This window comes from Perca flavescens, chromosome 14 (assembly GCF_004354835.1).
Source record: "Perca flavescens isolate YP-PL-M2 chromosome 14, PFLA_1.0, whole genome shotgun sequence".
NCBI lineage: Eukaryota > Metazoa > Chordata > Actinopteri > Perciformes > Percidae > Perca > Perca flavescens.
Genome location: NC_041344.1, coordinates 16,853,243 through 16,879,883, shown reverse-complemented (window position 1 = coordinate 16,879,883; position 26,641 = coordinate 16,853,243). Strand labels below are relative to the sequence as shown.

At 39.7% G+C, this 26,641-nt stretch overlaps 2 protein-coding genes across 3 annotated transcripts in view; one reads left to right on the top strand and one right to left on the bottom strand.

Annotated features, from left to right (window-relative positions):
* Positions 1–6,343, top strand: part of ncaldb (neurocalcin delta b) — a 16,656-nt gene extending 10,313 nt beyond the window's left edge. Inside the window, exons 2-4 of one of the 2 annotated variants that reach the window (XM_028597188.1) lie at positions 1,410–1,840; positions 3,611–3,716; positions 4,956–6,343. In XM_028597188.1, the coding sequence (XP_028452989.1) occupies positions 1,463–1,840; positions 3,611–3,716; positions 4,956–5,050 (579 nt within the window). In that variant the 5' untranslated portion in view covers positions 1,410–1,462 and the 3' untranslated portion in view covers positions 5,051–6,343. Of the gene's footprint in view, positions 1–1,406; positions 1,841–3,610; positions 3,717–4,955 lie in introns of both variants that reach the window. The other variant, XM_028597189.1, reaches the window with a different exon arrangement.
* Positions 6,344–9,608: 3,265 nt separating this feature from the next.
* grhl2b (grainyhead-like transcription factor 2b) lies at positions 9,609–25,652 on the bottom strand. The gene is made up of 16 exons (XM_028597736.1): positions 25,529–25,652; positions 23,237–23,426; positions 22,539–22,606; positions 21,738–22,116; positions 21,178–21,248; positions 20,840–20,996; positions 19,795–19,906; positions 16,195–16,289; positions 13,157–13,315; positions 12,118–12,175; positions 11,718–11,857; positions 11,179–11,216; positions 10,898–10,989; positions 10,727–10,812; positions 10,568–10,632; positions 9,609–10,479 (listed from the first exon to the last, which is right to left on the bottom strand). Exons 1-16 carry the CDS (start codon positions 25,546–25,548, stop codon positions 10,365–10,367), a joined length of 1,845 nt encoding a protein of 614 aa, XP_028453537.1. The 5' UTR covers positions 25,549–25,652; the 3' UTR covers positions 9,609–10,364.
* Between the last annotated feature and the right edge of the window lie 989 nt (positions 25,653–26,641).

The window sequence follows — 26,641 nt, the reverse complement described above, 5'->3', positions numbered from 1 at the left end:
TAGTATGCATGAAACATAGACAAGTCAAATTGTACTTGAGATTTACTTAATTTATCCATATCTTTTCTGCAGATTTTATTTCAAAAGCCTTATCAAAACTCAAATTATGTCGATAAACTACTCGACTGGTAATGCAGAGGATGTGCACGTGTGTGTGTTGATGCATCGGCATCAAAGCTCCTGCAGGAAATGGAAGTTGCATCTGCAGAGATGCATGCACAGACACATTGGCAGGAATTGGGGTTATCAACAGTGTGTGTGCTACACTGGTAGTGTGGGCGTAGGTGTGCATATGTGGTGGTTGTGCACCATGAAAATATTTGGTGGTCTCCTGTTGCAGGTGCATGGAAGACTGAACCTGGCTGTTCATGTGCACAAGACCACATACTCAACTTTATCACCCTGCTTTTCTTTTATCTCGTGTACTGTCATAGTTTCTATGATAACTTTTATTTGCATTTTTTCATGAAATGGCAACAAAAACAACAACCTGGTAAAAAAAAAAGTGCAGTTAAGATTAAAAAGACCCCAAACTGTCAACTAAATTACTGCCTTAAAATAGACAAAATGAAAGCAAGAACTACAAGTTTCATACATCAGTATATACGACAGTGAAGCTAATATAAAGAGATGATATGAAAGGGAATAAAAACATTGAAATTATTTTATTAAAAAATATCATTCCACAGTTTGTAGTGAGTATAGGTTGTTTTACATATCATTTACATTGACCTTTTTTAGAAGTCAGGAGTTAGGAGCCAGTTTTGAACGGTCTAGTAACACTTCTACTCAATTTTCAACTGCTTTTTGTGATAACACTATGATGTTAACAGCCCAAGTACACATAATGTTAGGGCACTTGACATCCCAAAACTCCCCACAGGAAATTATTTAGCAGAGGTGGTAAGCCAAGCTGATCCATCTCATCTTGTAAGCAGTTAAGTTTAGTTGGTAGATGATGGCCAACCTCGTTTTTAGCAGCTAAAGAGTCAGATATTTTTCCATCAGGTAGAGACCAAAAACAGAACTGAAAGGAGAGTATATATTGATGATAGGTAATAATATGTTAGTATTGTGTTTACAGCTTGTTCCACTGCCCCCAAGTTGGCAAAAAGTCAGATATTGCAGGTTTAAACTGTATGTTAGTGTCTTATGAGGATTAATTATTTTGTTGTTTTTTTTTTAAGAAAAGAAAAACTGCTATATTTACAACAGAAGTTAGCCCAGCTTTTTAAAGTGTGAAAGTGCATCAAGACTGTACGCTTTTTTTCCCCTTCCTTTTTACAACACTGTCTTCCCTCCTCCTCTTATGTCAAAAAGGCTCAAAGTCATTTTATATTATTTCTAAAATCCTTTTTCTGTTCGCCCCCCCCCTCTCTCTCTCCCTTTCTCTTCCTTACTGTGAGAAGTCTAAATTGCCGCTGCCCTCCCAACACCCACAGCCTAAACACAAGCAGCGACCATGGGCAAACAGAACAGCAAGCTACGTCCCGACGTGATGCAGGACCTGATGGAGAACACAGACTTCACCGAGCATGAGATCATGGAGTGGTACAAGGGCTTCTTGCGGGACTGCCCCAGCGGCGCGCTCTCCATGGAGGAGTTCAAGAAGATCTACGCCAACTTCTTCCCTTATGGAGACGCCTCAAAGTTCGCCGAACATGTCTTCCGCACTTTTGACGCCAATGGAGATGGGACCATAGACTTTAGGGAGTTCATCATCGCCCTGAGTGTGACCTCTCGTGGTCGGCTGGACCAGAAGCTGAAGTGGGCATTCAGTATGTACGATCTGGACGGGAATGGATACATTAGCAAGGCCGAGATGCTGGAGATCGTTACGGTGGGTTTACTGTTATGGTCTAGAGTGTTTTTGTTCTGTTTTGGTTCATTCTATCTTTATTTCCCTCCATCCTTCGTTCTCTCAACTGTTCAGACTTTCTGCCATTTGAGCTTTATTTAGCCCTCAGTCCTTCAGTGGCCATAGCATACCATTATGGTAACACCATGTTCCCTGGTCCTAAAACTACTCCTGCAGTGAAGCAACATTTTGCTTAGCCATCCACAGAGTTACTACACCATATATCCATCTGCTTCTGTGTTCGGCACCATTTGACTGCCCACAGTAGGAAAACCAGCAGCTGTGTAATTTTAGAAACCAGCAGTTCCTCTCAGCCCCTCAGACATCTCTAAATAAGACTTGACTGTGGTGTAATTCTAAATGTGAGCCGTCCTCCTATGATCCTCATATTGACTCAGCACTACACACTGCTCTTTATTTATAGTGTCTGTGTAAAGTGAGCGAGTGTGTTTATGTGTAGGGGTGCCTTGATACATTGGCAAAATATCCATCAGATCATTATCAATTAATCTATTTATTGTTTTGTTTTTTTAACTGATGGTTTTCATGATGCCTCATTTTAGAAGGTGCTGCAGCCCCCTTAGCACCCCTTTTTTTCCTTGTCTATGAAAAGTAGTCAAATCTGTCCAACACAATTACAGAGAATCCAAGGTGACATCAAATTCCTTGTTTTGTCTGACTGTAAGATAGTACATTTACAGTATATAAAACAGAACAGCAACACACGCTTATTAAATTACTTAAAATAATTAATTATTTTTCTGTCAATTGAGTTAATCTACTAGTTGTTTCAGCTGTAGTGCAATATTATTTGTACTGCAAATATGTTGCTGATTGTTTAATTGAAGTTTCTGTGAACTTCTTTTCTGGAGTTATCTTCCTCAATACAGCTGTCAAAATTTGACAACCCCCCAAAAAAACATACCCATGCTTGTTTATTAATGCCAATTACTTGATCATCAATTAGTTTATCTGAAATAATTTATATTAAAATTAATTATTCCTTTATCTACTACAAATACCAAGTATTACCCCCTTTCAAATGCTAGGAGCTGCTTATATTTTATGTCATTACATTCTCTAGATTTTGTGGTTTCTGGTCAGATCAGCTAATTGAAAAATCAATACACTAACTAGCTAACTCATAATAAAATTATCAATACCTGCAGCCCTAATCACCATCTTGGTGGTGTGTGTGTCTGTGTGATAGATGCAGATGTACACAGCTGCTCTGGTGCATTGCTGTTTGGACAGATGATCTGACAAAACTCATCATTATGAGGAATATTTCACACTCTAAGGTTAAAGTGTCTAATAGAAAGGTGGGACAGGCTAAAAAACAAAAGTTTGCAGCACTATTAATATATACTACCAGCGCTAGATTTTAAATATCACAGGAAACCTAAAGAGTGAAGCAAAACACATTCACTGTTGTTGGTTTATCATCTATTTAAAAACCTAAACTACATCTTTTAGACATGAATACTGGTGTTTTTTGTGGAGTCACATCAGATTTATTTCACTGCACTTTGCAAAAATCCAGCTGGTGCAACATTGCAGTTGTGTTTCTGGCCGGTATAACTCATATGAAACGTGATCAGACTGTAGACTCTTTATTGTGGTCTTTGTCGTTGGAGTTTTGGACTGAGATATCTACAAATAAACTTACCAAAACAACAGGATTTATAGTCATAAACATAAAAGCTTCCATACTAAAATGTGTGTTCATGACTTCCACCTTTCTGTATTCAGGCTATTTACAAGATGGTTTCCTCTGTGATGAAGATGCCTGAGGATGAGTCCACACCTGAGAAACGCACAGACAAGATCTTCAGGCAGATGGACTTAAATCGAGATGGTAAGTCTTCACTTTGCTGCAGTGTAACGATAGCTTCTTTAACGCCTATAACTGAACTCAATACCCCGTCAGTCTCAACTCATTTGGCAATGGCTTGAATGTAATGTACGTTTATTAATATCAAAAAGTTACGCACTAAAGCTTTAAATAAACAAATTAACTAAAAATGTATTGCTATAGATATTTAAGAGACTCTGTAAAAAACGTGTCACATCACCTTAGGGAAGATATCTACCGGAGCCCCCTTGGTCCCACTTTGTCAAAAAAAAATTAATTATAACTAGCTCGTGGCCACGAGATACGTATCTTAAGGCCTCAAGATACGTATCTTGTGGCCACGAGAGTTCTTCTTCATATTGTATAGCCTATATTTATACTTTTTACATGTGTATATATGTCAGAAAGTGGAGCCAGGCAGCCAGAGTTTTCTTATGTTGTATATAGTGTGGTGTTTCGGGTGTTTTACTTTGTATTATGAATGGCTGAGACACAAGGAGGAAAGAGGAGCGGATAGAGAGCGAAAAAGAAACGTTGGGGACGGGCAGGACAGCGGAGCCAGAGCCGGAGGACAGCTATGGATGTTTGGAGGATCGGCGCGTCTATGTGTGGTGTTTTGGTTTGCCTGGCACAGAACTGAAGACTCCTCCCAGCGCACCTGAGGCAGATCTCATCAGGAGAGATGCTGGAGGAATACGGAACACGCTCCAACACACGGGAGCGCATTTTGAAAATGAATGGCTGAGACATAAGGAGGGAAGAGGAGCGGACGCTACAGGAGTGCAGGACGGAGCACACAAGATACTATCTTGAGGCCACGAGATAGTATCTTGTGGCCACAAGATAGTATCTTGAGGCCTCAAGTTAGTATCTTGAGGCCACAAGATATCCATCCATCCATCCATCCATCCATCCATCCATCCATCTTCGTCCGCTTATCCGGTGTCGGGTCGCGGGGGGAGCAGCTCCAGCAGGGGACCCCAAACTTCCCTTTCCCGAGCAACATTAACCAGCTCCGACTGGGGGATCCCGAGGCCACAAGATAGTTATAAATAATTTTTTTGACAAAGTGGGACCAGGCAGGCTCCGTAGATATCTGCTCTTTTTTTTCATTTAATCTATTTTTGATCTAGTTAGATCTGCTAGAACACATAAACAGGACAATTAACCAATACTCTTTTGTCTCTCTCTCTCTCTCTCTCTCTCTCTCTCTCTCTCTCTCTCTCTCTCTCTCTCTCTCAGGTAAACTGTCTCTTGAGGAGTTTGTTGAGGGAGCGAAGAACGATCCCTCCATTGTCCGGCTGCTTCAGTGCGATCCCAGCAGTGCTGGGCAGTAGAAAACTGGACTTTTTTTCCATCGCAGTTTGATTAATATAACACATTTTCAAAATCTCTCCAAGCTGACCCACCTGAGATTGTTCAGATTTGATCACTTGAGCTATAGAGGCCCATTAACAAACACACACACATAGAAAACATGCAACAACTGTGCATACTACAAGTACCAAAGCCTGGCGCATATCTAACCTTTCAGACGGCCACATGCACATGCTCTAAATGTGCCTCTGTTTGGTCAAAAGCTGAAGACAACATGGGTCTCATATATGGTACAAATATAACTCAAAGGACTGAAACCCCATCAAAGACTTGTTAAACACTGAATCAAAGTTGTGCTATCTCTGTCTGAGAAGACGGCCAGAGAGGATAATCCAACAGATTTGTGAGGTACATTGAGCTGAATCCAAGTTTGCTGTTTCTTTTTATTCTTTCATTTCTTTTTCTTTTTTTTTAAAGCATTATTCCTTATTTGAAGGGAATCACTGTTCTCTTTTAACTGACTCGGTTTGTTGAGGGATGAAGGACAGATTTTCACAAAGTATTGCAGTCTAGCTCCATGTTAACACTGGATGAAATGAAGTATGTGAGTCTGGGACGACAAGCGTTCACAGCTTACAATATGGCTTATGATGACCAGAGATATGGGACATTTGGATAGTTTTTAACCATAAAAGATTTTAAAAGGGATGAAAGCTGATTATTTTTAATGTATAGCTTGGAAAAATTTTACTTTAAACCAAAACTGACTCTAAATGAAGGAATATTTTGACTACAGATTACAAAAACCATCTGTTCTTTTGAAAGTGACTTTTTATGCCAAGTTCTGTCCACACACACACACACACACACACACACACACACCAGACATGAAAATCACTCACCTTTCGGCGAAATTCGCCGTTTTGAAACCAAAATAGGTGACCTACGTGAATCGTGTAGATTTGATGAGAAAATGTTTAGAGAGGGGCGGGGGGTGTAAGTACTCGGGCCTGGTGCCCAATTTCTGGCATATGAGTATTTTAGAAAAATAAATAAATTAAAAAGTCCACATGGGATTTGTTTTGATGCGCTGGATTTAACCAATCATCAAACTTCCACCAACCCATGAAACGAGTTCCACCAACCAGTGAAACGAGTTCTAGCCAATCAGATGCAAAGTAGGGCGGGTCTTTGCCGAAATGTCAGAGTGCGGTGCCGCTGTGGTCTCCGTGGGAACGCGGCTAAAAAAAAAAAATGGAGGCAAAGTTTATCAAACTTGGAGCATGTAGATACAGGCAGCTTTAGTTGAGAAAGTAGTTAAAAACAAATGGCGCTGGGCATGAATAGGGGACAAGAGGAAAAGGGTGGAGACGGGAAGCTGTTTGGTATTTGGTGCCTCAAACTGAGGGAGCCGGGTGCTTCTGCAGCGCATGTTGAAGGAAGATACTGGACGGCAGCAGCGGTAAGAAAGTGTTTGCTAGTCATTAGATGCTAATCACAAAGCTTCGGTCCGTGCACTCTGTCATACGAGTACGTTACCGGCAACGACCGCTACCGTTGCGACTGCGCCTTTACTGACCGACCGTGATACAAACAGTATGTGTGTGTGCACGTTCATAGCGGAACATGATTTGTAAAAGCTATCTGAAGCCCAAACTACCTTGACAAAGCTGTCTGTTTGGAATCAGCATTTAGACGTCTAGCTATATGAAAAGATAAACAATGCGACGTTTTTAATAAATGTAAATAAAGCAGCTAATATCAACATGGACAAAATCATCAATGTACTAATTTGCTTTTTTGATGACCTGGCCAAAGTAGTAAAGTTTAGTTTTCACAATGATTCATTGTAGGATTATGATATTATTGCAATATGTAAATACACATTAACTCTTTATTTAACATATGGTTGGAAGAAGTAAAAATTGATCCAAAATGTTTTAGTTTTTAAAAATTATGACTTTTATTATTGTGTAATGTCAGAAGGACTTTAACTGTTTTGCCAGTCAAATTAACTTTAATGAGTGCATATTGAAATATTACACTGTTGGTTGGCAAAAAATGCATCTCAAAATGCATCAGATTGATGCTTTAAAATATGGAATATTTAAAATTTTCTTCAGGGGGATCATGCCCCCGGACCCTCCTAGAGGGGTAATATCCTTCTCACCTTTTTCACCCCTGACCCGTTTTCATGCCTGACACACACACACACATGCACACACACACACACACACACCATATAACACACACACCTTTAATTTTACTGAAGACTACATTAACTTGACAAATGCATATAAACAGCTGTGATTCTCTTCCTTCAATTATGCTTGAACAAGCGTATGAGCAAAAAAAAAAGTTAGATCTTATATGAATATATAGTATGTTACTTATATATTCTTTTACTCTGTGATCACATTGTGAAAATTTGCTACATTGGAAGAAAAATATATTCTTTGACGTATAAATCATTTGAATGTGATGATAAACATTTTATTTTACTTGACGAATATGATATGAAAGAAGGTTGTACAGTATATTCATCATATTTATGTTAGAGATGTTAAAAAGGAGAGGACCACACATATTGCTATACATTTTGCTTTAAATATCCACCGCTACATTTAGCATATGTAGCTACTTTTTCTCCCTTAAATAGCTACAGATCTCAGTTTGATCCCCAGCTGCCCCTCCACTGACCTAATATTTCCCAGGAAGCTAGTAAACATTGGCAGTCATTATGTTTTTCCTGTACTGTGTGTAACTGATGTGTAAACGGTCTCTAAATGGTGTTTGCGTCATTAAAGTGCAACAGTAACCTCTGCAAATCTCAAGTTTTGTCCAAATGTGACTTTACATCTGTGGAATGTGCACCAAATAATTTTAAATACAAATGTAATTGTAAGACAATTTCAGTGCTACTGTGATAATGGCGATATCAGATCAAAGCACTGATGGTAGCAAGTAACAGCTCTGTCTTAGCCGGATTTACTGATAGCTCTTTACTGCTTCCATTCTGCTTAACTTTCACCTGCCTGTTCCTGCTGGTCTTAAAACACCATGAGATGCAGTAGTCTTCACAGGCCGATGAATGATGACTTTGAAGGGGGAATAGTTGTGATAAATTCTCTGGGCTTCTGCATATTTCAAGTAGGTGATCAAGTACGTTAGTCCCACATTTCACTTCAGTAGCATCTTGTGGTCAAGTGCCAAATATAGATTAATTTAAAAAAAATACAGTATTGTATCCATTTATACTGTGCAGTTAACTGTCGAACAAAAAACTTCACTGTCATTTTGTAGATTTTATATTATTAACTTGCATTGTGTTCTGTGTAGAATGTCCATTTTGTTATTCAAATAAAGACAAAATAGGAAAATGGCTGATTGTCTTTTTTCATATATATTTAGACAATGTAACATGTAATAAAGACATAACTAGCCAACACCGTGGCTTAAAGTGATGGTTCGGAGTCATTTCACCCTAGGGTCCTTTGCACCATGACCTCAAGCCAAAAAAAGCCCAGAAGCTTTTTTCACCTGGATCAAACATTGGAAGAGTTAGCGTGATCAGCTGAATAGCTTAGTGCAGGCGCTAATGGATCCAAATGTGTATTTTGTAAGTTACCCCACTAATAATTCCCAAAATGATACCAAACTTCTACACTAGTACAAATAGGTTATGTACTCATAAAATGATGGATTGGAAAGTTTGTAAGTACACCAGGAGTTTATTTAAATAACACTTGCCTGCTGGCTTCTGCTCTCTGCTGCTACTGGCAGTAAGACGAGTGCTTAGGGACGTCTACAAATTACAACACCGAAAAGAGATACAACAAAAATATTTATTAATTTAACTTTTTTTTAAAGTAAGTGCTGTAGTACAACTAGCAGGAGACAAGTTAAAATTGAGGTAAGTTTGGAGACACTACCTTATTTAATCATTAAATTAATAAATATTTTTACAGAGATCAGGAAGCACGATCATTTGAAAATACTGCCGTGTTTCTACTGATGCAAAGCTTAATGCAAAATCGGTGAAGTATCCCTTTAATTGCTGTAGGATAGTACTGAAGGCCCAGGCTTAAGATACACGGCCTGCCAATGGGTTACACTAATATCAAATAAAAGCTAGCTGGGCAGATAACCACTGCTAGCCTTAGCTAAAGCTAAATTTACTTTAAAAAGTTATTTTTCTAATTGAAAAGTATGACATTTGATGAATAGACATCATGGTAATTCATTTAGATGACCCACATGGGAGAATAATTAAATATAAAAAAAATAAAAAATTAAGCTTACTAAGTTAGCCTAGCTTAGCATAGCATATCAAAGCAGTAACTTCCATTACTTGACTAGCAAAATTCATGTGATTTGGTATAGTTACATTGCCTTAAAACACACCCACTTACTAGCTCAACATCAGTATGTCAAGCATTGTCAGAGAAACCTACGTCTTAGGTACAGCCTAAGAACAGAACCTCACTCTTAATCTTGTTTAACCAAAAATGACATCTCTATATATAACTTTATTCATTTTTCAATAGAGCCAAGAACATGAGGTCAAGTGCCATTTGTCACCAAAACAAACGTTTACAGTATTTATTTTTTTGTCATTACCATTTCATGTTAGGTCCTACAAATTTGTCAACATGTAAATAGTACAACATAGCTGAAAAATAGAGATAAGCCATTGAAAACTCCTTGAGTACTCTTAGAGAGGGCGACTAAACAAAGTCACTGAAATGCACTTGAAATCCTTGGATAAATTGCTAAAGAAATGAAAAACATTGTCATTAATAAATAATAACACAACTAACACAAACAAAGGCTGGCAGGCAAAGAAGCTACTTTAATTAGACCCAACTAATTCAAGCTACATACAGTGCATCAGGTATTTCATGAGGCTACTCCTGATGTGTAATTTGGCAGAAACACAGGACTGTACAGAAAAGTAAAACTTTTTTATACAATAAAAATATTTAGCAAAAGTGGAGGCCATGGATCTGTACTGCATCATTTCACCTCACAACAGGATGAGTACAATGAGGACGTAAATATAACCAGTTCATAGAATTTCTATAATGTCCTCTCTTTATAGGGTCGTCGTCCTCCTGCACAAAAAATATGACTTGCTTCATAGTGTAACAGTGTCAGAGAGGAATGAAATGTGTCGAGACGTTGACCTCAGAGCGTTGGAGCAACACCAACGTCTCCAATACTGTCAGTCAGCTTATCAGCCAATCAATAGCAGCCTCGTGGATTTCAGCCAACCAGCAGTCACAGCGTCTCTTTCGTCTCAACTCGCGGTCCTTCGAGTCGGCTGATGAGCAGTCAGATCTCTGCCAGTGTGATTTTGTAGGCGTCTGCGTAGCTCTCAATATTGAGGATGAAGGTGTCTTCGTTGGAGTAATGCTCAATGATGTTATCGTCCATGTTCACCAGGATCCTGACACAAAAGACACTAAAGTTTAATTTCACATGCTTAACACAAGGCTCCAAATAGACCTAAAACTGCAATCTGTCTCCTTACTCACCCTTTTTTACTTTTCTTGTACACTTTGGCTATCCTCTCTGTGGCCACGCCGTACTTCTCTGATATCTACGAATGACAGATGAAAGCAGTTTGTAAACCGGTGCTCTGCTGCAAACAAATTGTGCCTTTCACATCACTCTTACAGCGAGGTGTCACTCACAGCATCCATCAGGCCTCTGAGTGTGGGATTCTTCAACATTAGAGCGTCAAACACCTCATCCGTCTCCTTTCTTACGTACAACAGCACTGCAGAGAGAAGCGGAAGAATAAACCTTATATAATCTATAACCTGGGTTTGGAGCGTGCAAAGAAGGAAGCAGCCATGTTGTACCTTTCTTGTGCGTCTCCTCTTTGATCTGTTTTTGAGGTGACGGACACAGATCTTCATCTGGCGACCTGAACATCCTCTTCACCAGCACACTCCTGGTGAAAACACACAGAAACAAACAAACGTGTGTCAGGTGCCATAAACATGTATGCAATGTGTTTGCATTTGTGGTGACACAACACTTCCTCTGTATGCCTTTGGTCGGTATCTGTACCTGCTTTCATTTACATACTTTAGATTTATATCACGTGTGTAAATGAAAATGCTCATTGACACACACTCACCCTTCTCTCTCGATCTCCTCTGTGTTGAAGGTAAACACCTGCAAATGAAGTATTACGCATTAATGTACGTTTTAAGCTTTGTGTATAAAAAAGGAAAGGGAAAAAGCCAAAAAGCATAATATGAGCACTTGAAGTACTCATTCTGCATAGAAATGGCTGCTGTGGGGTACCCGGATAGCTTAGTTGGTAGAGTGGGTACCCATATACAGAGGTTTGCTCCTCGACGCAGCGGTCCTGGGTTCGACTCTGACCTGCGGCCCTTTGCTGCATGTCATTCCCCTTCTCTCTCCCTTTTCATGTCCTGTCAAATAAAAGCCTAAAATGCCCAAAAAAGAATCTTAAAATAAAAAAATAAAAATGGCTACTGTGGCTGATTTATTTATATATCAAATTTATGATTAGATTGTTAAAACTGATGCATCAACGTGTAAACAGCATTTTACAGTGGCAGCTCCAATTTCCCCTTTCAGCAGATGAACTCAGTTACTGTAAAAGGAAACAAGTTCTTTCACTTTTGTTTATAGAGAGGCAACCTATACCTGTCCGGCCCTCTGCAGGTTGCCAAAGTGAACGTCGGGGATGAAGAGTACGGGCTGAGCCTCCAAGTCGCTCATAGTCTTGAAATAAGTGGTGTCGGACTTCTTGGGAGCGGTTATCACCCCTACACCTCCATCTTTACCTAAACACCAGTGACGAAGAGGATTTTTTAGAAAAGAACAAATAGAGTTCTCCAGCCAAAGAAACTCAAATGAATACCTTGTAGACACAAATATCTAAAAGCAGGGGAGAGAGATGTATTCACCGTGATTTCATAAAGAATTAATGAAGAGGGCGTTTGATACCTCTCCGGTCCTCATATCACATCCTGCATCTATAATTTCCTCGGATTTTGATACCAACATTTTACAAGCAAAATTGTTTTTTTCATGCAATTCAAACCTTTTGACTTCTTGCGGAACAGTTTTCTCTCCTCGTCCCTTATTTTCCTCTCTGCTCCCTGAGAAAGACAACAGACAAAAACATATTGAACACATCGGTTTGTGGAAATGTTACCAGCATCCTTTAAACACACTCTGACATAATGAGTAATTACCACATTGTTTCTGTTGGATAGAAAAGTTTAAATTTTTAATAGAAATGGTGTGTGTGTGTGTGTGTGTGTGTGTGTGTGTGTGTGTATGTACAGGTGTATCTGGAGGCTCAATGTGCAGGTGACACCACTAGAGGGAGGACTTATGTCATGGTTTAACTCCCTCACTGACACAGTCAAACACACCTGTCTGTGACACACTGACACAGTCAAACACACCTGTCTGTGACACATTTACAATATATACTGCAGCGTTTTCACTTGATGGCAAAAATCCCAACAGCTCAACACATACACAAACTCTCATTGCTGACAGCAGCAATATTATACGTAATATTCTGCTTTTTTTACTCATAAAGGTTGGAGGCTTACTTTGATCATCAGGACACAACTGCTATAATAAAGCTTCATATGAAAGCAACTTTTAACATCTCCTCTCCAGAAATCGCCATGAACACCGCTGTGGTTTATCTCATCTGTCTTGTTCAATATTTGGTCCTCCATTCAGTTTCCTGATTTTATTTGTCATAAAGTATATGTAAGTGAACTGAATAGCTTTCTAGTTTTTGACTGATGGTAGAATAAAACAACAAATTCAAATACACCAAGCATTTTTCACTTGGTTCTGACATTTTATAAATGAAATGATTGATTAATCAATCGAGCAGATTGATTATTTGCAGACCGTGTTACAAATGAGCAATATTAACACATTTTAAATCCACTTAAAAAATACGGACAGAAAATACAAAACAGGGAGCAAAAACCCTCATCCCAATACAATGTTTACTAAATGGTACCCTTTAATGGACATAGATTTACTGACAAAATGATGAAACTTTTCCAGACAACATCCTTATAACTGATGAAGAGGAAGTGATTCCTCACCTTGTCACAGAAGACCTTGATCTGTGAGTAGGCCCTGTGCAGCGGCTTGTTGCTGCGGTTGTTGTAGCTGTACGTGTCGATCTGGATCATCAGAGGAAGACCCTTGACCCCCTTCTGAGAAGAGAAGTCTGTACTCAGACAGTTGACTGTGATGAAGATCTGCAGGGGGTACATAAAGGAGTGGGGGGGACCAGAGGTGTTTGATGTTACAATAAATAACAGTTTATTTTTTTCTTAAGCTATTTTCTTTAAAGGAATCTAATTCTTTTATACACAATTTAATGGACCAAATCCACCACAACAACTCAAAATGTTGACAGGTGCAAATAGAAGCTGGTCCTTGACCACAAAATGAAAAAACAATATTATTCCATTTACTGTATGTGTGGTTGAAGATATTTTCATTTTTAAAACATGACTTGGTACTCCCGCTTAGAGACACATGCTGCATTGTTTAAAGTCTGTATTTCAAATACTTGATGAATACTTTTTTTTTTGCTGTTGCCAAAAACATAGTTCAAATTTAAAATGTCTACATTCAGCGCCATGAGTGGGAGATTGTTTTCTTGAGAGCTACTGTTTCTGTGGAAAGTTTCAAAGGTATTTACAAACAAAATTCCTTTCTTTCTCTGTTGTGTTTGTTTTGCACCAGAAATATCAGATATCTCAGAATCTCTGTAGATAGAAGCCAAAACTACATGTAACTGCATGGCTACATACCACACCAGATTAGTGAGAAGCTTGTTACATAACAGTGTTGTATTTCTGCATCTTTTTCCGTATGCATCTCCAATTTCTTATGTATTTAAACACTGACAGTTACAATTATGAACTGCATCAGAGGCGTGGTCTATTTGATGCCATTCTACGCTCTGGGGTTCTCTTTTTACAAATGTTCCATTTCCACTGCATGGTACGGCTCGACTAACTCTTTTTTTGGTTTTCCATTAACAAAAGCTGTGGATAGTACCTGGTACCTGGTACTTTTTTTTGGTACCACCTAGGTCGAGGTTCCGAGTAGGGTTGGGTACCAAAACGCGGTGCCAATAGGGCAGTAAATGGTAGTAATAGTAGTAATAGTACTAATAGTACTAGCTAACGTTACCGTTAGCTAGTAGCTGGATTAAACAAAATGGTTAAAATTCTGACAGTTTACGTTAAGCGGTGTGAAGTGTGACTGTGTTTCCCTGTAGAGGATTCCAACACTGGGACGTAACAGCTGCCGTTGTCAGAAAAACAACACAGACTGTGTGTTCACTTGAAACTCGCCAGCTTTGTGGTGCATTCAAAGTTATTGTAAAATACCCTTTTCCCATCTGGTGCTTGTTTTTGTCGTTTACCAGCAGTTTACTGGTGAAATAAGTCATTGTTATAAGTTATTGTTATTGTTATCAATCATTTAATTTGACCATATGGCTTTAGCAATAAACAAGCCGTTCTTTAATGTCGCCAACTGTTGTTTTGTGCTCCTTTTGTTATATTTTATAACTTATACATTATAAATATATTATATATATTTCGGTTCAGGCACCGTTTAGCACCGGTATCGGAAAAAACCCAAACGATACCCAACCCTAGATCCGAGCGAGCTGAGCCGATACTACTGGCTGCAGACCAGTGATTGGTCAGAGGGAACCGTCACACGGACATCCTGCACAAACCCACCATTTTTAAATAGCTAAGCTAACATCAATAGTGACTGCAATTTAAAAATGGCAGCCCACAGAAACTGCGTAGTACACTACATACACTGCGCTATACAAATGACCAAGTGCAGATGTGTTCTTCTGTTTGGTTGCCGATGAAAGGGTTCAGCAAGTGTTGCGTTGAAGATAATGTCATGGCAGTTTTACGCGGTGGCGCAATGGCGGTCAGCTGAGAATCCCACCTAGACTCTCTCCTCATTTTCTGACATATCTCAACTGTCTGCTATGAAATGAAGCTTAGCGTAAGTTCATTCAGGTAGATTTCTATACTTCACATTTTCTCTCTCTCTCTCTCTCTCTCTCTCTCTCTCCCAACCTAATTAGCTGACAGGTTCATTCTTTCAGTTAAACCATCCTCTCCGTGAACTTTATTCCTTTCCATGAGCACCGGTGGTTAAAAGGATACCAGAAGCGCTCCTTACACTTTTTCTTAGTAAACAAGAAGTTTCCCCAGAGACTTAAAATAGACAATCAAAAGTTTTTTATTTGGTCTAAAACACGTAAAATAAACTTTTGGAATAAAGGCATTTGGAATAATTCTGTCACTTCCTATTACACCTGTTCCTGCACTACCACACAGATATATTCAGGCTCAATAGTTACACAGATTAAGAGAAAGAGAGCGACAGAAGTACAGAGAGAAAGAGTCAATATTGGCCCAGAGAACTAAGTGTGCTTGGATTTCCACCAGCAACGTCTTTGTCCGCGGGCTGCTATTACAATGAACAAGCCACATCACACACACACACACACACACACACACACACACACACACACACACACACACACACACACACACACACACACAACCACTCGCATTCACACAGAAATGAGGGCAAAACAAACAACAGAGGGTGGGGACAGGGATTGTTCTGTGTTGGCCCTTGGGGGCCTGTGGAGTTAAACAGTGACGGAGCTCCATTTAAGGAGTGGCCACAAAGGAGTGGGGCACAAAGACAAAAAAGACAAACACAGCAAAAAGTACACAACACTGGCCATCAGCTTCATGACGAACAGCGGAAAACATACCCATTGGTGCAAAGGAGCCACGTTTGGCTTTCAATTCTTGTATAAAAAAATGTTGACCATTTAATTCACCATTTCTTTAAGTGAGTATTTGTGATGTCTACAGGTGAGCTGTCTGCATCACAGTTCATTTGTCAAGCGAATGTATTTGTTTGCCAAAACCTGAATCAGCACAAAAAAACCTGTCCCGCTGCTTTTTTTTCTTTTTCTTTTACATCTACAGCCCGCCTCCAGGAAGAGTGAATATAGTAATTAAAAGGAACATTCATGTCCCGCAAAAAAGACAGTAATATTTGTGTTTAGTACCTTGGCCTCTTCATTCACGTCCCAGGTGAAGGAGATGGCGTTGTAGGCGATTTCTTCTATGTTGCCGATCGTGTTGAAGCTCTCCTTGTAATCAGCTGTGAGGACAAGCAGAGGGATGGTTTATTTCTGCCCTTTCAAATATAACTTCTGCCATCAAAGCATGCTCAAAAGTATTTTTTCAATCTACGTGCATTCCCCTTTACTTTGCCGATATCTGCTGTTTAAAAAACCTAACCACACATCATATCTCCCCTCCACACATGGCACAAATTGGTCAATAAATGACAAGCAGGTAGCAATTGTTTGTTAAGATAAGCAATCAAATGGCACGCTTCAATTTTATAAGATAAAACCTTATCTGCTTGGGCAAACAAACTCTCAAAGGCTTCAAAGGCAGCAGGAGGAACATAGGAGGCTATCTGGCTCTGAGAACCATATTAAAAGCCAGTCAGGTGAGAGCATCAGCTGGCTATTGTTGACCTGTGTGACCACAAATTGGAAGGACTTTAAATGTGAAGCGTTGAGAACACCGGTATGCTGTGGTAACAAAATATTAAACTATGTACTTGTGAGCTGTTTTAAATAGGCTTAGACATGGTAGGAAAGTGGGAGAGAAGGACTAGTGCATTGTTGGATTTGGTCTTTTCATGGGATTGGGTTCCAGCTACAATAAAAATCTATCTGTGAAAGAGACGCTGATAGGATGAGACAGATGTGATTTGGTCTGAATGTCTGGAATGTGGAAAACTTGTACTTCAGGTCAATCGTTATAGATGAATAAAAGAATAACTCGATCAGCCTAACATCTCCTTACTGATCAGAGAAGTTATTGGTACACCATGTTTACATGGACACAGACATACCAAAAACCTAAAGCCCCTAACATTACACACAGCTTGATATGGAACTTTAAGTTGAGCAGAGTCAGGCCACCTGGGAGGAGGCAAACAAGTGGGTAACCCCTAGTCAATGTTGTTTCTCATTCAATATTATAAGGGAGTCTGAAAAATCTCCAAGGTCCATCTTGTCTGTTACCTCCGTCCAGAGTAAAGGCTCCCAACATAAAGCATAACAATACTGAAGGGTTAATTGCGGTAAAAGCAAATTTATTCTAGAACGTCTTTTTATGGAGAAGCAGCTCATCCGACAACAGTTCTGCTGGTCACATCTCAGAGCATCCTCCTCCCCCCCCCCTGCTTGAATGACCTGCGACTTCCTGCATCATCCTGAGCGCCGTTACGGCGACACTTCCTGGTTCTTTAGCAGGTGCACAATGCAGCAAGGCAGGCGGCAACATGCCTAACTGCTAGTATCCCCCAAGAAATAACCCCATTCAAATGATCCATTCTGTGACGCAGCCCAGGGGCATGATTGACAACAAACCCTCCACCGCTATTGAGATCAGCTCTCTGGACAGCTTCAGATTACAGGCTGCATCCAGCTCTGAGGAGCAGGGTGGAGGGGTCTGTCATTTGACCTACTGAACTGTTTGAGTGGAGATTCCCCACTTTGATGCACTTTGTCATGCACGCACAAAAATTAGAGCTAAAATCATTTGTCTGGTTTCTTTAGTCTTGATATTAAACTAAATACTTTGGTGTTTTGGATTGGTTGGTCGGACAACACAAGCTATTTAAATATGTCAAGGTGGGCTTTTGATTAATTGTGATGGGCATTTTTCAGTGATTATTCGAGGAAGTGATAAAGTAATTCACAGATTAATCAATACTTAAAACATTCATAAATTGCAGCCCTTATATAAATTATGAATACATACAGAGGTAGAAAATCTGGATAGTATTTTAAATGTGTTAAGTAGTTTCTCAGCATCCTCGTTTGCAATCTGTTATGGGGATCTATGTTTCTATGTGCATATCTATGAGCACATAGGTAACTGGGTTTACACTACAAGTGAGTAGCTCTGCTTTGTGGGTCAAACTGGAAATGCACGCTATCTATATGTGGCTCATACACACAAACAAACAGACTCATTACACTGGCAAATGCCGAACAGGATGCCAAATGGATAACACACTTCCTCTTAGCAGGATCTAATAATAGCTTTAAAAAATGTCAAACAAATCTTTAAATCATGTTAATACTGAGATACTGTTCACCAGCAAAACAACAGAAAGTCAAGTTATTGTAGTTATCAGACAGCAGTTCCCAACCTCTTTTGCTTAAAGGAAATAGTTTGATATTTTAGGGAATCCGCTTATTTGCTTTCTTGCTGAGCGTTTGACGAGAAGATTGATACCACTCTCAGACGTGAAAGTGGTATCAATCTTACCATCAAAGCAAGAATGCAAATGTGCGTATTTCCTAAACAATTTCCTTTACTACGAAGCACTGTCCATTTGCGACCCTTGTCAAAGGGTTCCTGTCTATCAAAGAGTGATTTTCCCTGCTCAGAGAAAGTTTCGCAGTTTAAGTATTTAGTATTCCAAAAGAACAAGGAACCAAGACAAATTCTGAGAAAAGTCCAAAACTAATTTATTAATTAATTAATTTAATACTTGTATTTTTCTCATTTCCAAACACAGTAACCATCTCACAACCACTTTAATCTATTCCGCTATGCCCCGGTTGGGAACAGATATAAAGATATGTGTGAATTGTAGGCTGAGTAGGATTTGGATTGGTTCACGTAAATATATAACTGTAAGATGAAAATCTAAATTGGGCAAGAATTTCTTTCAACAGACCAAAACCAGTCACGGTAACAGTGTGGCTAGCATTCCTCTCTCTGTCCCAACAAGCTGTGTATAGGTATGTGTGTGTGTGTGTGTGTGTGTGTGTGTGTGTGTGTGTGTGTGTGTGTGTGTGTGTGTGTGTGTGTGTGTGTGTGCGTGTGTGTCTGTGTGTGTCTGTGTGTCTTCCATCCACCCCAAGCTTCCCACATACCTCCGAATCTCTGCCTGGTTAGCAGGCCCAAGCTTGTCAAACGCAAACCGCCTGCTAGTTTCTCACACACCCATTCAACAAGGCGTAAAAAGTGATTGGTTCAAATTTAAACCGATCAACCAAAAAAAACAAAAAAAACACTGGCAGCCAATTGGTCAAAAGGTATAAGATACCAATTTAATATGAGTCTTTAGATCGACAGCATACACTTGTGGAAAATGCTGCGAGAGAGAGAGAGAGAGAGAGAGAGAGAGAGAGAGAGAGAGAGAGAGAGAGAGAGAGAGAGAGAGAGAGAGAGAGAGAGAGAGAGAGAGAGAGAGAGAGAGAGTGTTTTGTTTTGTCCCAGTGTTTGCTCAATCTCTCAGGCAATGTAGAGGAGATTAGAGGATTTATGTTGTGTGTCTCAGCAACACCTAGACATTTAAGAGACTTAGGTGTGTGTGTGTGTGTGTGTGTGTGTGTGTGTGTGTGATGGTGGGCAGCTGAACAGCCTTGGGCAGACAGTTGGGTGGGGGCTTATTTGCTTTTAGTTTGGTCATGCCTTGTTTATTAGCTGTGCATTCCAGCTTTTGCAATAACATAAATTTGTCATTGTCTTTTGGTTCGTGTGTTTTGAATTATTCAAGAATTTGCTCGTCGTTCACATATAAAACACGGAGAAAGTCTTGGAAAGGAGGAGTAAGGAGTAAGTCTTACCGATGTCTAAGACTCTCTGTTTGGCCGTGTGTTGCCGAGAGTGCCAGTACTTCCAGTACTTCAGCTGCTCGTCTCGGTTCTTGTCTTCACTGAACACCACCATGATCACACTCTGAGAGGGTAAAAAGGTCAAATGATGGTCAAGTTTTAAGACTGAGTTTTTTAGGACTGTAGGATAGCATTAAATTCCATCACAAATGAATGATAAAAAGGTCTCTGAGATCTGGCGACGCAGCAACATCGCAAAATAGATGTCTGACAAGGCAATTGGCAATTTGCAATTTGCAAGGCAATTTGCATTTAAACTTCTTATTTTTGGGTGCATTAACTTTCATTTAAATATCCACACAAAGTGATTTACTGTAGATCATCTATCAATCTGTTCGTCTGACCCCTCCCCCTGTAGGACTTCTAGTAGCGATCTCAGAAATTACTCCGGTGAATATAACAGAATAACCATTAGAAATGATGGCCAAAACTAAAGTACAAAAACCCAAATTGTAACCAACCAGAATAATCTGTTAATATGTTGTCCTGTCAGCCACTTCATTTGGAGTTGTGTTTGTGTCCAACTGAGGAATGTAAATCATTCACTCACTTTAAGCACTTTGTTTACCAATGCCCGTGGGAAATTTCTGGCTCTTTAGCTGCTAAATGCTCCACTATGTTCACCAGACAGTCGCTAACTTTGTCCGTCTGCTGTTTGGTGCTGAGCCGGTAGTGTACGGTGGGTTTGTCAGAAGTTTTTTTTACTGAAAACGGCTCCCTGCTGTAAATGAAGTTGGAGGAAGTAAATCCAAGACAATGAGCTGAAAGATGCTAAAACGCTCTGTAGAACTGAGGGGAACTGCAGAGTCGCCTCTCACATTACACATAATTATTCAAGCCATTGTTATTATCAAAAGATAGATTAGAGCAGCTTTGCATTTTAAGGTTTGGTAATAGGTAGACTTTAATTACATACAAAAAAACAACAACACATCTTGGTATTTTCTGTGGGATATATATATGACTGCAGCTAAATCAAATCAAAAATAACCCTCACCCGAACTTTGCTGATGGGGTGACGGAGGCGTTTGTTGGAACTGAGCTCGTTGAGCGTCACAGCGTAGAACTGGCCTTTGTTCAGGTAGGTCATCGGCCCCTCACCCTGCTTCTGACGCAGCGAGCGAGTGGCGTCCAGCGTGTACTGGAAGCTGTCACTGCGCACACACATACACACACACGCACACACATACACGTGATTAGACATAAGAAGGTGGGATGGGTGTACAGCAACATACACTTTCCATTCCTTTATGGATAAATTGATTTCATACTGTATTTGAATATTAACACCGTTATATATATGTAGACTACGTGATTGTATTCTGAGTGACTTACACTCCTTCCTGGTGAAATAAGAAGTCATCTGTAGCCAGAGAGGAAGGTGTGTGGTACTTCTGTTGAGAACGCTTAAAACACACAGAAAGAGGAAATTACTTGGGCAGAAGGACAAGTTCATTTAGCCAGAGAGGAACTGGTTAAACAATGCTGCAAATAAGGAAAAAAAACAGTATTGTCATATATAAAGATCACAATGACGACATGGAGATTTCAGGCAAACAGGGAACAAATTCAACAACCACTTGAAGATTCCTGTTTAGGTAATGAACCTTTGGACTCTCAGTGAATCATATTTAAACATCTACAGTCGTCACGTACCATTTCACCACAACTCCACCCATGCATGTACTGTATAAAATCATAACACAGTAATAATAACACGATAACACACAGGCCCATAGCCAGTCTAGTGGAAGGGGGTGTGGGTGTGTGTGTGTGTGTGTGTGTGTGTGTGTGTGTGTGTGTGGGGGGGGGGGGCAGTTGTTTTGAAAAAGACACTTGATTTTTGAAAACGGGCCTGACACAGTATCTGTTCAGACTCTAGGGTTTGTTCTCACCGCTTCTCTCTCCTCTTCGTACGGGCTGTCAGGCGGACTCTGCTGGTCGACTTTCACATACGAACTGTGACTGACGGTGGTCACCTCATACGGACTCTGTTCGTAGATCACCCGCGACGACTCTTCTGCCTCCACCCTGTAGTGAAGCCCTGCTCCCGTCATGAAGATGGGCGCGTACACCTCGGCCTTCACCACAGCCACAGCTGGCGAGCCTCCATCCCCTGACGCCACCTCGGTCGAGCTGCTGAAGTCTTCCCGTTTGGTCTCCTGGTGCTCCGTGTTCAGAGACAGGTTGACAGGAACAGATTTGAGGACTTGAACACGGTTGTCCACCATCTCCACCTCACTTTGGCTGCTGGGGTTGCTCACCAATGCAGACCTAAACAAAAACATGGATGAAAAACAAGAGACACTTTATGTCACGAAATCTTTTGTATTTTCTCTTCTGCAGGGATCAGGAGGTTTTCACCGGCCTCAGTCCAGCCGGTGCTCCTTTCATTCAGTATCAGTGCTTCAAGTGAAACAAGACTCACTCGTCCCTGATATTTGCTCACATGCGTACTAGAAGTGCTTGACTCAAATCACTATCTTATGGAAATTGTGTTTTATTGTTAATAAAACTGAAAGCGTTTCATATTTAACTGCTTACCACATGTCAATTACTGCAATCACTGAGCTCTAGGATTTCATTCCACACATTGCTGAGAAAGGTCTGCTAGCAACTACACATTTAGCTTTTTTTGTTTTCTGTCTGTACATGTGCAACCTTTAGCGAGACAATACTTATTCTTATTCACTGACCTCTTCTCTTGTTCCTCTGTAATTTCAAGAACTTTGGGAACTGGCAGAAGCCTCTTGTCTTTAGGCACCTGGAAGGATAAAAAGGAGGGCGTGTTACGTTGGCCTCTTATCTTTACTTAACATTTTTCTTATTCCTGAAAACAGAGAAAGTCAGAATATGTTGGAGGGTGAGTGATTTGTGTCTCCGTCCTTTATTATGTTTGATAAACAGTTAGAAATGTGGTTTAATAATAATCAGTGTGTGTTGGGATTTCATTTGTTGGACTTCCACTGACTGATATAATACTGTGAGCATATTAACTTACACTTTTAAACAGTCAGTGTAATTTGGAGAACTAGAAGTCTAAATGAATATGCTGCTAAATAAAAAATGAATATGGTATGAAATATTTTTCTGTGCTTTTCGTTTATCATGTGGCTTTTTCTCAAAACACACAATGGCTCATTATATTTGAGTTATATTATAGTTGTAAAGACGTATAAGATGCAGACAGTCCTTAAGGTTTTCTGTTGAACATGTAAGAAAGGCACAGTGCAATGCACGACATCCAAATATTTTAAGCATCCAAAATTGTATAGCTCTTACTTGAAAGTGAAGGGAATCTCAGAACATGCTGTCTGGTCTTGTCTGAACACCACCCAAACACCCAACAGATGTTCAGTTTATTATCAAACAAAGAAAAGCATTAAATCCAGACCTTGTAGTAGTCGTAGAGCAGGCCCAGGGCGTTGGCGCTGTCCTCGTCCCCGTTGATGCTCATCATGGCCTTGGTGGCGGCTGTCAGCGGGTTCTCCAGGTACGACCTCCATGCCTCGTCCTCACTGGTGTAAGCTCGCCGCACTGCAGGGTAGGAGCTCTCGTTGGGAACCACCACCACCAGACGCTTACTGGAAGACATGCATAAACATTTTAATTCAAGTGGACATAGATTAGATACAGTAAATTAATCTGCTGGTTTTAGCTGGTCACATTATGCTTAAATGTGCTTGCTTTCCTCTTCATTCTGATATTTAAAATGAGCTGGTCATTTGTCATTATTTTGGACATTTTTCATATCAAATAAGTTATTAAAAAATAATTAAAAATGTATATACTATAGCCCCTTTTTATGTTTGTCTTGTGTGTTGTGTCTCTCCACTCTGTTGGCCCACTTAAGTCACAGACCAGTTAAACACAAAGTGTTGTCACAACATCTCTTCAAACTCAGCCAATCACAAGAGAGGCTCTGAATGTGTCAACTTGCACTTGTTGTACAATGCACGGTATCAGTATAATGTCACACCTTCAGGAAAGGTCTTAGAAGAGGTTAGTTATAATGCTGTAGCCTCATACTAGTTCTTTTTTTCCTGTTTTTGTTCATTCACCATTCAGTTTGCTTGAATCAAACTAACATTGTTAATCAATATGGAAATATTCATCAGGAATATTCTAAGCTGTGAAATCGTCTGTACGTCTTGGAAACGAATTAACAACATGAAATAACTCATCTATATTTCTGTTGTGGTTTCTTTACTTGCCATTAACTCCTGTCTGCCAGATCTCCCTGCCAAATAAAACAAACCCATTTATCCCGCCTCTAATCTGTGATGTCACACAGACGCAAACCTTCATGGGTAAAGGTGTAAAGTAGCAGTAATAAGAAGGCTGTTAGAACTCATACACTATTTGTACTTTTCAAATGCTTTATGTAAATTGAGTTGTTTTCTTTCTTTTTTTTATTCTGTTATTGGTTGTATCTCCCCTGGCGTACTTGACCTGTTCGTATTGTATATATTTGTGACTGTATACTTGTTATGTGCTCAATAAAATTATACAAAAAAAAATAAAAAATAAAGGTGTAAAGTAAAGAGGCACCCAGGATGAAGATGTTTGACCCTGTCTGCCTCATCTTATCAAAGTTGATATGTATTTCTTTTTTTAATGTTACAAACTCTGCTCAACTTCTCCAACCAATGCCTGCAGGTAGAGAGCTGGCATGAATGTATGAAAAGGCCAAAGACATCTAGGTGATGTTTATGATTTCAACAACTCTACTCTGGTGGATCTGACTAAATATTACCACTGTGGGTCATAATAGTGGCAGGCAGTTGTTGTCACTGATGCATGAAACAGCATCACTGCAGTTACACTTAGAGACTTTAAGTTCTTTTAAATACACAATAATAATAATAATAATAATAATATTAAATCACAATCATCATGTTAGGAACAAGTGTCCTATTTCAATAATATAGATTATTAATAATACAGTTATTCCCATTTATAACTAAGACTATTAACAAATGTAAAGCTAAATTATGGATGCAAACTCAAACTATATCAGATCCTCTGTAACATTATGAGACGTCTGTCAGCCAAGGCCTCCTCAGCTATTTCTGGGGTTTAAGAAGATATTAAACATTTAAGTACAAGTATTTTTAAAAGCACAATCCCTCCTAAATAAGTTAGTGAAATGTTTTTTTGGATCTGATTGTCGTAGAAGTAGCTTTAGCACACAGGTTTTAATTTATTCTTTAATAATAATAGCCTACAGGAGTTTCTGGTGTTACAAAACAACACAGTAACGTTAGGCCCACGGGCAACACACACTGTCCTCATTCACACGCAGACCCATCGCGCACTGTAGGCCTTAAAATATGAAAACAGTTATGCAACAAAAAAGCTAAAACTCTTATTTTCAGTCAAAGACATCAAAGTGTTTTGAAAATCCAGTCCTTGCACTTTGAGGGCTTTTTTCAGTAAAAAAAAAAAAGAAAAATGGCGAATTTAGCTCTAATGAAATGCACGGCGCCAAGTTTACTTGTTTCCTCCAAGAAAATTGTTTAATATTTGTCACACATATCCAAAAGTAGTAATATAACCACAAAGTTCATTTCATCCTCTGAAAAAAACCTACGTATAAAAAAGTGAATCTTTTAGTGAGCGAATAAAAAGTTTTCCTTTTAAGTTGAAACCATCAAAGATCCTCTCGGCAGGCTCGATCACTTACTTGTCTGTCTCCTGTGACATATTTTGCTTCCTCTACGGTTCTTCCTTGTGAAACTGGACTTTCAAGTCGGAGCAGGTAGTAGAGTGAGTGAGTTGCCAGAAGTTGGGCTACAGGTAAGTCGACTTTTCTCACCCCGCTTCTTCTCTCTCTCTCTCTCTCTCTCTCTCTCTCTCTCTCTCTCTCTCTCTCTCTCTCTCTCTCTCTCTCTCCTCCGCTCCACCTGGCAGGTAAAGCCGCTTTTGTCCCAAAACAGCCAATCACTCTGCGTGTCTCGTGTTCAATTGGTATTGAGATTATAACAAATATCCACACATCCTGCTGCCATGCATTATAATATTTGCCTTCGTTTGCTTTAATGGCAAGACATTCTTTCACTATAAAAAGAAAAGAAAAGAATTGAAGGTGAGGGCGAGTCTGACGCTGATTGGCTGCTGCCGATTGAGCCGGGCTCTGATTGGCTGGTGGGTCAGAGAGGCAGGTATAGAGGCTCACCTCGCTTGCAAGCAAATGAAAAGACGGCTTGAAGGCACCATAATGACACAGAAAACACGCTTAAAATGAACGTTTCTGCCTCTGAATTTTATTTTATTCTAAATAAATAGTTTTATATAAAAAACAAGTGGGTTAAAAGTTGTTGGCTAAATGGAGTAATGGTAGCCTCATTGTGGCCTCAGACTGACACACATGCACAGCTTTGAACATCCCCCCCCCCTTCTCTAAATTTTCATAATGACTTGTCTGTGAGTGTCTGTATTGCAGGTCATCTCAGAACAGACAGAAGGCAAGGAGGAGCCCTGTCATTAGTTGACACAATGCCATTGTCCCCTTAATGAAGCCATTGTATGAGGAGATCCTAGTGTTTGGGATTATTAACCTACCAGAGCAAACAGTGTGTGTGTGTGTGTGTGTGTGTGTGTGTGTGTGTGTGTGTGTGTGTGTGTGTGTGTGTGTGTGTGTGTGTGTCTTAATGTTGGAGCACTGCTGAGGTAGGGCACAGTTTGTGACCACTGCCCCTAAATATTAATTTTTTTGTTTTAATTATTGTTGTAGATAGATAGATGATTTAATTAATCGCAATGGAAACTTAAAGTACACTTACATGATTATTAGTGC